Source organism: Talpa occidentalis, unplaced genomic scaffold (assembly GCF_014898055.3).
Source record: "Talpa occidentalis isolate TD23 unplaced genomic scaffold, MPIMG_talOcc4v2.1 talOcc4.13, whole genome shotgun sequence".
NCBI lineage: Eukaryota > Metazoa > Chordata > Mammalia > Eulipotyphla > Talpidae > Talpa > Talpa occidentalis.
The window spans coordinates 67,355,528-67,370,570 of NW_023601322.1; the positions used below are offsets into that span (position 1 = coordinate 67,355,528).

General features: G+C 42.2%; 2 protein-coding genes across 2 annotated transcripts in view; both read right to left on the reverse strand.

Annotated features, from left to right (window-relative positions):
- LOC119243372 (protocadherin alpha-10) overlaps positions 1 to 15,043 on the reverse strand; it is a 151,152-nt gene that overhangs the window by 110,586 nt on the left and 25,523 nt on the right.
- On the reverse strand, positions 1,614 to 4,095 carry PCDHAC1 (protocadherin alpha subfamily C, 1). The gene has a single exon (XM_037509130.1). It carries the CDS (start codon positions 4,093 to 4,095, stop codon positions 1,639 to 1,641), a length of 2,457 nt encoding a protein of 818 aa, XP_037365027.1. The 3' UTR covers positions 1,614 to 1,638.

The window sequence follows — 15,043 nt, forward strand, 5'->3', positions numbered from 1 at the left end:
AATGCCCAAAAATGGATGACTGGATCAAGAGTATGTGGTATACATACACAATGGAATATTACTCAGCAATCAAAAAAAAAAAAAACAACTCATGCAGTTTGCAGCAACATGGATGGAGCTAGAAGGGATCATGCTCAGCGAAATAAGTCAGAAAGAAAAAGAAAAATACCGGATGGTCTCACTCATAGCAGGAATTTAGAAAACCTAAATAAGGGACCAGGAAAAAGACTAATTAATACAAAGTAAAAATCAAAATCAACAAGCAACTACAAACCAGAGACATACTACAGGGGGGCAGGAGGTGGGGGAGAGGAAGGACTAGGGTCAAAATAACGGGGGGTGCAATTGTATGGGGAATATAACCAAAATGAAAATGCGTACATTGTGCAAAATGAAAAATGATGTAAGAATTATATAAAATTAAATTAAATTAAAAAAAAGAGTTGTCAAGTCCTATACCCATAGTGTCACTTTCTTTCTATCAGTGCAAATAGGTATTCTCAGATGTGTTTATCATTTCTATGCACTTACAAATACTGAAGCTATCAGCTATGTCTTGGAGTGACATTCCCAAAAAAGACCATTTTGTCAAAATGGTATTCATGCATAGTACAGCCTAGCAGATAGGCTCTAGTTAACTAAATGGTATGTAATTCAAGATTGCATTCAAATGCCACCACAAAGCCTCCTCTGACTTCCTGTTCCCTGCCCAAACATTCTCTTACGTTCTCTTTCTCCCTCCTTTGAATATTCACTGCAATTTATTTTTGTATTTTTTAAGTTATCATAGTTTCCAGTCATCTATTTTAAGGGTATGAGTAAATGTCTCATCGCCCATGATATGAAGCTTATGTTATGTAAAACTCATCAGCAAGCAACTATAAACCAGAGACACATTGGGGGGTGGGGGGTGGATTAGGGTCAAAATAGGGGTTGAGAATTGTATGGGGAATATAACCAAGATGAAAATGCGGGCCTCCCCTGGTGGCGCAGCGGTTGAGCGCTGGGTTGTGAGGCTGCCTGTAGCCTCTGCAGCGCCAGTTTGAACCCCGGCCACCAGCAAGGGTCCAACAACAACAAAAAAAATTTTTATTTAATTAAAAAATTTAAAAAATATGAAAATGCATACATTCTGCAAAAATGAAAAATGTTGTAAAAATATATAAAAGAAAAAAATCAATAAAAAAGAAAAAAGAAAAAAACTTCTCATATTTTTCATTCCCACTTAAGGTATCAGAACGCCTTGCATATCCTCGTTGCTCAGAATAATTTTCTGAATGAAGACATATTTGCTATGTCACTCCCTAAGGAAATACCTAACAGGAATTGTTTAAAGATATCTCAGGTCACTTATCACATGTACCAGAAACTTTGGCTCTTTATTATGTTTAATTTTAGACCTTTGCACTGTATTATTTTTATTGTTCTTTAATACATTTGGGTTTCTGACCCTTGTTTCCCAAATATCCATAAGTTCTTTGAGGCCAAGAATAGCCTTCTAGTACTTTTTATTCCCAGAATTCTTAGCACAGGAGCCACTAAGTAGGAGTATTCAGTTCAACAGATTAACATCGCCAGAGGTTCATCTAAGGGATAAAACTTAGATGAGAGCTAGCAGCCCTCTCCTGATCAAGGGAATCAAACCCAATGAAATGAGCTTACCATGGCAATGACGTGTGTGTGCTGCCCTTTGCCATTCCAAATCTGAATACAGGATACAGGCAAATTCAGTCCTACCCCAGTGGTCAGATTTCTCAGGTCAGCAGCAGTGTATTCCCCTCGCAACAGCAAACTGTTATTATCAGAGCCAAGTCCCAGAGATGCCCGATAGAGATAGGTCTGGGAAAGTCTCTCAACTGTAGTGACATCTATTGTGGCTGATGTCATGCAAGGATTTGCAGTCACCTTCCTTCTACACCGCAGATCCTCTGGAGGGTGACAGCAGCTCTGAGAGCAACAACCTGGGCTCTGGATCAACTTGATACACACAAAGAAAAATAAGCATCCCAGAAATAAAACAGAAATACAGATCAGGGCAGTAAGTAAATACAGGTTCTGGGAGGAGAGGTGTCCTCCTGTTTCCCATGCATCTTCAAAGTCTGGAAGGACCTGCGGGGCAGAGTCGCTCAGCAGCACACCCAGTGTGACAGAAGAGGAAAGTGGTGGGTCTCCGCGGTCCTGGACCACTACCACCACTCTCTGTTTAACTGCATCTGTGGACAAAACTAATCTAGCAGTGCAGAGCTCTCCCATATGGGCTGAAATTCTGAACAGGCTGGAGTCAGATGCCTGAGAGATGTGGTAGGAGAGCCAAGCATTAGAGCCACTGTCTGCATCCTCTGCTACCACTTTTGTGACCAAGTGTCCAGTTCTGGCAGAACGAGGCACCATTTCCACTGGGATAGCGCCATTTCTGGGCAAGGGAAACAAGATGACTGGAGCATTGTCGTTTCTGTCTACTATGAACAAGTTCACGGTCACAGTTGCACTTCTTGGGGGAAGGCCACCATCGCGGGCTTCCACTTGGAAATGAAAGCCCCTGAGCCGCTCAAAGTCAAAGGAAGTTTTGGCAGTGATAGTCCCGCTGGATGACTCCACCCCCACCAAGCTGGAGGGCGCCACCCCTTCAGAGATACCGTCCAGCAGCTCATAGAAGACAAGGCCGTTCTTCCCCAGGTCCGGGTCCTGGGCAAACACTTGGCCTAAAGAGGCGCCAGGGCCGTTGTTTTCAGCCACAAAAAATTCCTGTTGCGGTTGGGAAAAGCTTGGTGTATTGTCATTGATATCAGCGATTGACACAGTCAGGGTCCTGAGGGTACTAAGAGGGGGTGAGCCACCATCGGAGGCCGTGATGGACACCTGGTAGGCGCTCACCTGCTCCCGGTCCAATGGGCCGTCAGTAAGCAAGCTGTAGTAGTTGTCAAAGGAAGCCTTCAGCTTAAAAGGGCCTCCGCTGGACAAGCTACAAATGACCTGACCATTGGGACCCAGGTCTTCATCCCTTACACTAAGGAAAGCAATCACGGTGCCAGGAGCGGCGTCCTCAGAAACTGGACTGGAAGGAGTCATGAAGATGACCTCGGGGGCATGATCGTTCACATCGGTCACTTCCACCAGGAGTTTGGCGGTGCTAGCTAGACCAAAGGCTCCTTCGTCCCTGGCTTCGATGTATGCCTCCAACAGCGATTCAGGTGGGCCCAGGGAAGCTGCCACTTGCACCTCCCCACTTCTAGGGTGCACGTGAAAGTGGCGTCGCAGCTCTGCTCGCGTGCTGTTGCTTAAGGAGTACCGGATTTCCCCGTTGGGGCCTTCATCCGGGTCAGAGGCCTGAACTCGGAACAACACGGTACCGTTGGGCGCGGTCTCTGGCACCTTGGTGCGGTATACTGTGTGCTCAAATACAGGCGCGTTATCATTGGTGTCCACCACGATGATGGTGACTTGCGTGTCCCCGGAGCGCGCGGGCCGCCCTCGATCCCAGGCCGTGAGCACTAACTGGTGGGTGGCTCGCTCCTCGCGATCCAGCGCTTTCTCCAATACCAACTCCGGGTATTCGCTGCCGTCGACCCGCGACCCCATGTCTAGGCGAAAGTGCTGGCTGGGGCTCAGGCGGTAGCTTAGCACCCCGTTGCTTCCCTCGTCGGCATCTTGGGCATTCGGGAGAGTAAAACGGGCCCCTCGCATCAAGAACTCGGGGATATACAGCTGCACATCGCTGCCAGGGAAGAGAGGTGAGTTGTCGTTGGTGTCCCGGACGTGGATGCGCACCTTGTGCAGCTCCAGCGGGTCCTGGAGCACCAGCTCATAGGTCAAGATGCAGGTAGCTCTGGCCCCGCACAGCAGCTCCCGGTCCGCCGGCTCCTGGACCACCAAGCTACCGCTGGCCAGGTCCACCCCAAAGTAGGGCTCGCTGTGACTGGAAAGGAAGCGAAAGTTGCGCAAGGACAGAGCAACTGCTGACAGCTTCAAGTCCGCGGCCACGTTGCCCACGGCTACGCCCCGCCGGGTTTCCTCCAACACCGAGTATTCGAGCTGTCCGGCGGCAGAGCCACAAGACACCCACAAACATAGTACCGCCACCCCCCAGCCCACCATCCTCCCTCTCGGCGTCCTCACTCCACCAGCGGCGACCCGGGATCATGCTCCGGATCACCGGAGAGCACCAGCCGCGGTAGAGAGCAGGCGGCGGGTGGCCGCGGCGCAGGCTGGGGGCGCAGACACCGCCGGCGTCCAGCTTCTCCAAAGCCGGAGCTGCCCGGCGCGGGCCGGCTGGGAGCCAGGCTCACAAACTGGGGGCTCAGCTGCCGTCTGGGAGAGCCGAGCCGGCTGGGTGCGGAGGAGCACAGCGCCGCCTAGGGGTGCAGAGGAAGGTGAGCCGCATGCGCGGCGGAGGCGCGGCCTCCCCAGCAGCCGGCATCGCGCCCCCCACCCGGATGCGCGCGGGGCGGAGCGAGGAAGCCGCGGGAGAGGCGGACGCAACTTCCCAGAAACCGCATTTCTTAGGACAACGCCCCGCGACCTCCCGGTTTAACCTCCACAGCCTTTGTCTGAAGACTGTAGCTGGGGCTGAGCTCTCTGGGGTCCCCTGGCCAATGTTAAGAACTTGGAGTCCGAACGCTCGGACCCACCGACCAGCTGCTGTGCGCGCGCAAGAGCAAGCTCGGGGGCAGGCGGTGAGGCGCGGCCCGGCTCTCGCGAACGACCACGCCTTCTAGGCTTAAGGAAACAGGAGCCGCAGACCAAGTGCTAGGGGACCTCGGTGGGTTGCCAGCCTGTCCGGGGAGGGAAAGTCTCTCCTGCACCTCCTTCTATAACAGGAGGTGCCAAGATTTTAGTACAGGTGACCAACGACGGGCAAACTAGAAGTCCCACGGAACTCTCGCTTTTCAAGGTGCCAAAGTGGTTGAGTGCAACGCTTACGGCTCTATAGAGACGTTCGCTTTTTGCGAACCAACAATCTCCCCGTCCCGGAGGCCCTGCTGAGAGTGCTTTGCAGTCGGCTTTTGCTGCTCTGGGTGACAGAGGCTGTTAGGAGCCCGCCGATATCAAGCACCAGAAACTCAGAAAGGTTGGCAGCTCGCCCCAAAACGGGACGGGCAGAAAAGTGGAGGGGAAAGCACGGACTCACTGAGATACTCTGCAGGACGACCAGAAAACTACTCTGTAAATTTACCTTTCGTGAATAGTTAGAAGACAGCAATGAGGAAGAGTAAGAACAGACTGATGCCCATACTTTCTCCAAATCCGTTTTTAAGCCGGTCTTCTGCACGGCAATCAGGACAGTTCTATCAAAAACACCTCTGAACAACAAGAAATACCTCCACATTCCACCTAGCACCCGACAACCAGCGGCACTCCCTGAGAGAGAGGGGAACTGAAAAAAAGTGTGACTAGAATCTCTGTTAAACACTAAATTGCTCACTAAAACCTCCCTTTAAAGACAGTTGTACAGTGTCCAAAACTCCACGAACCAAAATTTGAAAGACAAAAACTCAATACTGCTCGAGAATGGAAACTTTCAGGGCATTACATTTTAGCCAGAAAACTTCCTAAAAGTATTGATATTATTAAAGCTGACTGCTGGACACATGCGCTCAACTTGATGTTTGAGTATTTCTAAAATAATGTTTAATTGCTGATTAAAATGAAGTTAGGGGGTAATAGCATTCTGGTCATAAAACTAAAAGTGGAATTGGTAATGTCAGTGTGCTACTAAAAACCAGTAACCTTCCAGACACATCACAAGCCCGTACCTGGTCTCTTCTAGGGGCAGGCTGTAATATAAGGCTAACTAAATAGTAAAGACCTCTTTCCTTCTGAAGCAAGGAGCCAAAAGATCTTTCACATTAAGTGTCAGATAAGAGGAATCATGTCAGCCCCTAGGTTAGGTAGAATAAGTGTAGCCATCACCGGGTCTCTTCATTACGATGTGAAATAACCCATAAAATTAAATTTATTACATTTATTCTTCACTAAGTTTCAGAACCAAAACTAGGTATCTACTTTACAACCAGAGACTGGAATTCACATTTTCTTATTTCAATTTAATGCTGCTAACCAAGCTGTTTGGCAGTGGATATAGTTTTCACTTTTCTACTTGCAGCAGACAAAATACATCTGGAGAGATGTACTCATTTTTTAGAAGATTCCCTGACTTTTATACCTGCAATGAACCTTCCAGGAATTCTCAGCAGTATCTAGGAGGACAGTGTGGGTGGGAGTAGACCACGAAGTTATGAGAAGCAAAAACATACTGAGAATTAGCATAGAAAATCTTGATTAACAACTCTTTCCAATACACAGTTCTCAGACTTTTGGATTTTTTTTTTCATTCTCCTATTTAACTAACACTGATGTCTATTTTAAAGGATTTAACCTGTGTCAAAACTAAGTGGATGGCACTCACCTTCTTGGATTCATCCCACTTATATGCCTATCTAGAGACCTAACATTGCATTCTTACTCAAACTGGGATTTGGGGGAAAGCAATATTTAGGAAAGATCTGGAATATTCGGGTATCCCGAATATAAGAAGAAGGGTCTAGAGTTGTGCCTTTTGTATAAAGTGAACATTAAAATCATTAACAAAACTATTTAGCAGAACCTTGTTTATCATTTTATGGCATTTTCCCATAGTTTCTCCTAATTCAGGCATTTCAAGCTTATAATTAAAGGTGAGGACTTTAAGTAGACTCTATGCAAAAAACACTGTCTTGATTTTTGCTTGGTCTCTATTGCCAAGAGTATCACTATAAAGCTCTCCCACCAAACTTGGTGTTAAGTTGTAAATTTAAATGATTTCTAATCATCAAGCATAAACTGCTATTAAGAGATCTTGAAGTCAAACAAGAAAACAGTAAATCTGACACCCACCAAAGAGTTTGTCAGCAAAAGGATAATTACTTTAAACAAGATTTTCTTAGTGCATAGGACTATTTCCTGGTAATATAAGATGCACTTATGGAAACTAAATTACAAGACAAGACTTCATAATCATATAAGTCAATTTCCTTCTGTTAAATAGCTTAATGAAGTGTCCAAACAAAATTAATAAAGTGTGAGTTCTTTGAGGGCAGAGTTAGGTATATCACTCAATTTTGTTTCTTGACTTTTTAAGTAAGCTCTAAGCACATAAATTAAGTGTCTAAGAGCACTCTGGATGCATAAAATCTACTTAATTTTTTTTAAGTCGAATCCTTTACCAGTAACACATTACAGAATTTCTTTCTCAAGTTTCTGTTACCAAGGAACTTTTTCTCCCTTACATAATACTATATTAACTACCTTGAAACTTTATTCATGAATAGTCATTCTAATTAACTTTATGCAATTTACCACTTTTTGAATTTATGTACTAATGTTTCCAAAATTACCTCTTTAAAAGTCTTTTTCTACTTCACCTTCAAAATGTAGCCCTCAGAACTTACACTTGTCACTGGGTCTAGGTTGGTCAATCAGCTCCAAGAAGAGTCTAGCTCTCTATTCCAAATACCACGTATCAAATAATAGCATCTAAAATTGCATCTGAGACTCAACAAAAACAAAGTAAATAACCCAGTCAAAAAATGGGCAGAAGAGCTAAAAAGAAACTTCTCCAAAGAAGAAATGCAAATGGCCAACAGGCAAAGAAAAAATGTTCAACATCACTTGTAATCAGGGAAATACAAATCTAAACTACAATGAGATACCATCTTACACCAGTGAGAATGGCACATGTTTAAAAAAAAAAAAACTAGCAACAACAAATGCTGGCGAGGATGTGGAGAAAAAGGAACTCTCCTACACTGCTGGTGGGAGTGCAAACTGGTCCAACCACTATGGAAAGCTGTGCGGAGGTTCCTCAATCTGCTAAAAACGGAGCTTCCATATGATCCAGCAATTCCACTCCTAGGTATCTGCCCAAAAGACACAAAAACATTAATTCAAAAGGACACCTGCACCCCTATTTATTGCAGCACTATTTACAATAGGTAAGCTATGGAAACAACCCAAATGCCCAAAAATAGATGACTGGATCAAGAAGAAGTGGCACATATACACAATAGAATATTACACAGCAATCAAAAAAGATAAACTCATGCCATTTGCAGCAACATGGATGGGGCTGGAAGGGATCATGCTCAGTGAAATAAGCAGAAAGAAAAAGAAAAATACCGATGGTCTCACTTCTAGAGGAATGTAGAAGACCCATATAAGGGATTAGGAAAAAACTAATTATAATAAAGTAAAAATCAAAATCAACAGGCAACCATAAACCAGAGACATACTATAGGGGGTGAGAAGGGAACAGTATCAAAACAAGGGTGGTGGGAATTTTATGGGGACTATAACCAAGATGAAAATGCATACATTGTACAAAAATGAAAAAGATATAAAAATATATAAAATAATAAATAATAAAATAAATAAAATAAAATTGCATTTGATTTTTTTAATAGAGGCATTTTATTTATTTATTTATTTGTTTGTTTGTTTGTTTTGTTTATACATGCACTGGGTACAGTCAGAAGTGCAGGAGGGTGAGAGAATTCACCAGAGCCAGAGCGGGGAGCAGAGCAGGCAGAAGGACCGAAGTACACTGCTGAGGGGAGCAGCGGGCGGCAGGAGAGGTCTGCGCGCCATGTGGGACCCTCCTCGGGTGGCCGGGGAGCAGCCAGGGATCAAACCGGCCACAGGCAGCTTCGCAACCCAGCGCTCAACCACTGCGCCACTGGGGAGGCCCGCATCTGATCTTTTAACAGCTGTGCCACAAACTTTTTCCATGATGGATTAAAAACTAAAATATATGCCCTTTTTTGTAAAGGCTATTAAGCCACCCATCAAGAAGTCCTAGACTCTTTTTTTTTTTTTAATGAGATTATGTTTTTTTTTTAATTTTTTTTAATAGAGGCATGTTTATTTATTTATTTGTTTGTTTGTTTTGTTTGTTTGTTTGTTTTGTTTATACATGCACTGGGTACAGTCAGAAGCGCAGGAGGGTGAGAGAATTCACCAGAGCCAGAGCAGGGAGCAGAGCAGGCAGAAGGACCGAAGTACACTGCTGAGGGGCAGCGGGTGGCAGGAGAGGTCTGCGCGCCATGTGGGACCCTCCTCCGGTGGCCGGGGAGCAGCCGGGGATCGAACCGGCGCCGCAGAGGTCGCCGGCAGCTTCGCAACCCAGCGCTCAACCACTGCGCCATCGGGGAGGCCCAAGAAGTCCTAGACTCTTTTCTTACTTTTTCTTTTTACTCAAATTTGCTGAAAGTCATTACGATAAGAGGTAGCCTATCAGGTTCCATCACATAATATTGTTCATTTACATTTAAATTTCATGTACAATATATTTGGTGAGCAGTCACACTAAATCTTCCCCTGAGGTACAAATAAAATAAAAATTTTCACAGAGTGACTGACAAGGCAGGTCGGCAGCCACACTACTGAGATCAGTCTACTAGATGGTGCCTGCACTGAAATAAAAATCAGATGAAGCAACTATCAAGATCCTCTAAAAATGATTCTACATAAGTCTTCTATTATATTATAGATTCAAAAATGCTAAATAAAATATTACCAGATTATAATAGATGCTTAAAAGAAATTTGATAACAATTTGCCAGCTATCACCAAACAATGCTATGCATGTAAACAGTAAAACAATAGAATTATTTCCATGAAAATCATGAGCATAAAGAACATTCATCATATCATAGTTATTATTCAGTACTGATTTGGATATTCTGGACAACACAAAATAAGGAAATGTGTGTGTGTTTTAGAAAGGTGGATGAAATACACTGTTGGATGACATTTATAGATAATGTCATTTTCTATTCATAAAATTCCAGATAATTAAAGAAAAAATAATTAGAACTAAAAAGAGTTCAATGAGATGATATTTTAAAACTTTAAAAAATAAAAGCCATAGCTTTCCTACATACCTGTGATAATTAGACCAAAGTAGAATATCTACCAATTATGGATATATTTTAATGGACATTTTAAGGTCTCTTCTCCCTCATGGGATCTGCCAAAAACAACAAAAAGGACAGCTGACAAAAAATAAAAGTGTATCTTTGATGAAGTTCTACAAAACATTTGAATCTCAGTCATAATATATATATAAAGATAAGCTACCAAGTACCATGAAAATTGGACCAAGATGCAAGAGATTACTAAGTGAAAATTCCTGCCAATGCAGACCCTGAGAACAGGTAGTAGTTTGGAGTGTCCCGGAATAATGGTTCTGAGGAGCAAAATCTTTGTTTGGAGCAAAAATATCTATGTACATAGGCTGGATCGGGCTGAACTGTCTTGTCCTATTTCTTAACACAAATTAGGTGAGAAGACAGGATTGAATGTGAGAGTGAGCAGACACACATTTATTCCAAGAGTGAAACTAAGGGAGGTGATAATGTGGAGAGAAAATTCTGGATAAGTTGCTCAGCAGCTGCCAATTCTCAACAATTGGAAATACATAAACACTAAGGTACAGACTAGCCACTCTGTCAGATAGTAAATTAAAAAAATGTTGACTTAATCCTGAGCACTCTTGGCCCATCTACCTGTATTTTCCACCTGCAGACAGTCAGCCCTAAAGGGACTGTCCTCAAAGGTAATTAGTAACCAAGAAAGAGTCCATGTTGGATCTACAGAATTATTACAAGAAACAAAACATGGGGCCTCCCCGGTGGCGCAGGGGTTGAATGCTGGGTTGTGAAGCTGCGCTCCCAGGCCACCAGAGGAAGGTCCCACATGGCGCGCAGACCTCTCCTGCCGTCCGCTGCTCCCCTCAGCAGTGGACTTCGGTCCTTCTGCCTGCTCTGCTCCCTGCTCTGACTCTGGTGAATTCTCTCACCCTCCTGCGCTTCTGACTGTACCCAGTGCATATATAAATAAATAATAAATAAATAAATAAATAAATCTCAAAAAAAAAGAAACAAAACATGAAAATAAACATGAAAAATTATAAACAAGAATACACACCTGAAAATGTTTACTATCAAGCAGGTAAAGTTTTTGACTACAGGTGTCTACTCAAAAGATTCATGAAACAAATATTAGAGGGTCTAAGAGAATTAAGAACTCAAAAGTGTCACATAATTTTACAGAGAAAAATGAAAAGGTCATAGAAGACTATGAAAAGCCTTCTTTTCACAGTACAAATATTTCATAGTATGAACATAGAAGGCTATGAAAAGTAGCCCCAAAAAATCACACAGAAATTAAAGTCACAATGGAAACAGTAAAAAGGCAAACAGGGCCCTGCTTGGGAATCCATTCAGATCAAGTTTCAAGGGGAAAAAAATGAGAAAAACAAAAAATGGAAAAGAACCATAGGGAAAATCAAAGGGACAGCTTTGGAACACAGGGAAAAAGATGTCTAACATATTCCTAGAGAGACATTTTTAAAGGGGTTAAATACATGAAAAGGAAAAAAAAGATATTCAAGAACAATTTTTAAGCAAGTCTCCGATTTCCACTTGCAGAAATGAAGTCTAGTTTGTTGTAGCCAGTGGACACCAAGGGCAACAGGTGGGCATGGGAGGGGTTTTCCTAGTCAGATGTACAGGGCAGCATTACCAAATAACATATTTTTTTTTCTTTAGCTAGGGTATATATGCAAACTTTCAGTTTCAACGCCAACATATAAAGAGCTTGGAATTTGTCACTCCTGCCCTTACAACAACAAAAAACCTGGACGAATGACTTTTCTTGAGCCCAACAGAGAACTAGGTCTGAAGGGAAAACCTCCATTCTGAAATCTGGAGAGAAAAGGCAAATCCAGAGTCACAGCCAAGACCTGCTTATACAGAGCACAAGCAACTAGACTAGTGATTTTGACACACTGTTTGAGGCTGACTTGAGACTATCTTGAGAGTGAGAAACTCCTGCAGGTCACAGCCTTGACCACCCCTCCACACACTTTGTGGATTTCACCTTCAAGAATCCCACCATGTGGGTAGCTCCCTGGCCAGGAATCGAACTCGTGCTGCAGTGGCTGCGGCTAGCTTCATAGGTTGCATCTTAACCCTTGAGCCACCAGGAAGGCCCCAGATTGTGATTTAGATCCACAAGAACAAACCAGAAGTGCTAAATAAGAAACATTATAAATGCTTTCGCATTTCTCCAATCACCTTAAAAGACTTAATAAAATTATACAAAAAAATAAAATTATAAAAAGCAATAATTATTATATCATTGTATTGTTTGTAATGTATGTAAATGTGTGTTGGTTTCCTGCAGGTTTCCTATAAAAAAAAATCACATACTAAGTGGCTTAAGACACAGTTTTCTCACAGTTCTGGAGGGGAAAGAGTCAAACTCAATCTATTTGTGGGCTATAGTCTCTCGAGTTCTAGTGGGGCTTCCACTCCTTGCCTTGTCAAGCTTCCGGTGGCTTCATTACCCCAGCCCCGACCCTATCTTCACAGGGCCTTCTTTTCTATGTTAGTGTCATCTCATCTATCTCCTATAAAAACACTTGTCACTGGGTTCAGAGCCCACCTGGAAATTTCAGGATGAACTGATCTCAACATCCTTAATTTAATTTTATCTTCAAAACTCCAGAATATGTGAACACTGAGGGTCAGGATGCAGGTATATATCTTAAGAAGCCACAATTTCAACTACTACAAGATGTAATATATATAATAATAATGGGGGAGAAATGGAAATAAATTGTTTTATATCTCACAGAATTAAGTTAGTATAAATCTAAAGGATACTCTGAGTGTTAAAATGTATAAAAAGTCCAAAGAAAGGATGAGAAAATAAAATAAATTTTGAAAACTCATTGAAGAAATTAAAATTATGTATTTGAAAATATTCACTTAAGAAAATAGTACAGGAGGGCCTCCCTGGTGGCTCAAGGGGTTAAGACGCAACACTATGAAGCAATCTGCAGCAACTGCAGCACAAGTTCCATACCCGGCCAGGGAGCAACACACATGGCGCAGCAGACCTCTCCTGACTCGCCCAATGCTCCTGTCAGCAGCGCATTTCAGTCAGTCTGCCTGTTCTTTTCCCCACTCTGTCCCTGGTGAATTTTCACACCTTCCCCACCTCTGGCCTGTACCCCAGTTCTTGTGTGCATAAATAAATTAATCTTTTTTTAAAAAAGAAAATGATAGAAGAGAAATATGAAAAAAGAAACAGTTTAAATGGCAACAAAGAATTAAGACATAATGAAAAGCTTAAACAGTTTAGGCTGCCCGCGGCCTCTGCGGTGCAGATGGCAACATAAGAAGTTCAAAATGAAGGGTAAATATGCAGTCATAAAAAGAAAAGCTTACTGAAATAATTGCCCATCACCATATTTACTCAAAAAAGTAGCTCATTAATTGAATTTTTAAGATTAGAGTATCACAATTTTGATCAAAATTTTATGCCTAAGTTTATTTAGAGGTAGATTTAACATCATGTGGCTTTGTCTTTACTAGAGATATGTGGAATAGATACCAAATATAATGCTCTCTAAAAAGTAACTTTTATTAGGCCTCTGAGAGCATCAATGCAGTCTGCACTCTGCAGTGCCAGTTCGATTCCCAGCCCCGGCAAGGGAGAAACCCATATGGCGCAGCAGACCTCTCCTGCCTCACCCGCTGCTCCCTTCAGCAGTGTCTTTGGTCTGTCTGCCTGTTCTGCTCCCTGCTCTGTCTCTGGTGAATTCTCTCACCATCCTGCGCCTCTGACCTTTGCCCCAGTTCTTGTATAAATAAATAAAATCTTTAAAAAAAAATAAGTAACTATTCTTTTTTTGACTGCAAAACACAGGTCTATAAATAAAATCTGTACATGTAGTGTTAATTTTATTACAGAAGTTTGTAGATAATAATCATTACATTTAATATGTTTGAATCTTTATTGGAAAACAAGCACTATAATTTTCAAATATTTGAAAATAAGATTTACTTGCCTCTTTCTTTGAAGATGATGTGATTTTTTCAAAGATGATTTGATTTTCTTAAGCAAAATAACTATATTTGTACAGTACTAGCATGGAAATTATATGAGGTATCTTGTGTGATTTTACTTTAGTCAGAGTGGACATAGCTTAAATTATAAAAGCTAAAAATTAAAGTCTAAGGAAGTTTAATAAGTTCACATTGCCTACTCAGAAGAGTACATTCATTCTTTATAACTATAAAACATTATACTGCTACTGATTCCCAAATTGCTCTGTGGTGTATGATACCAAAGTTATTGGTGTTCATATTCATCTAAGATCCTTATTTCTCTAATGGTTTTGGTCCTAGTGAAACATTTCAGTGCGCTAAAATACTGCAATGTTAATATCCAAGAGAAAAACCATCATAATGTGTATACTGATCATGGTGATCAGTGTGCTATAATTAAAAAAAAAAAACTATCATGCCCCTAAAAAAAAGAGAGAAGAAACCAGGTTGCCTACACAACCACAAAGATTTAAGAGGCAACTAAACAATAGGGTAAAGTTGGATAAGTTTTAACACATGCGCAAGGCCACATTTTCAAGAAGGGAAGAGGCAAATATTTTGCCTAATACATAGATACAGACACAGATAATGAAGCAAAATAGAGGAATGTGTTCCAAATGAAAGAGCAAGATAAAACCTCAGAGAAAGATGTTAATGAAACAGAAGCAATTCATCAGATAAAAAATATAAAGTAATGGTCATAAAGATGCTCACAGAACTTGGGAAAAGAATGAATGAAAAAGAGAGAACTTCAATAAAGATATATAAAATATAAAGACCAACCAAACAAATGCCTCAGAGTTTAAGAATACAATAATTAGGGCCTCGCTGGTGGCATAAGGGGCTAAGCACAGCACTGTGAAGCTATCTGCAGTCTCTGCAGCATGAGTTCAATTCCCAGCCAGCCAGGGAGCTATACCCACATGGCACAGCAGACCCCGCCTGACTTGCCTGCTGCTCCCCTTGCCTGTATTTCAGTCAGTCTGCCTGCTCTGTTCCCCATTCTGTCTGTGGTAAATCCTCTTACCCCCTACACCTCTGACCTGTACCCCAGTTCTTGTATGCATAAATAAATAAATAAATCTTTAAAAACGAGAAAGAAAGAAAAT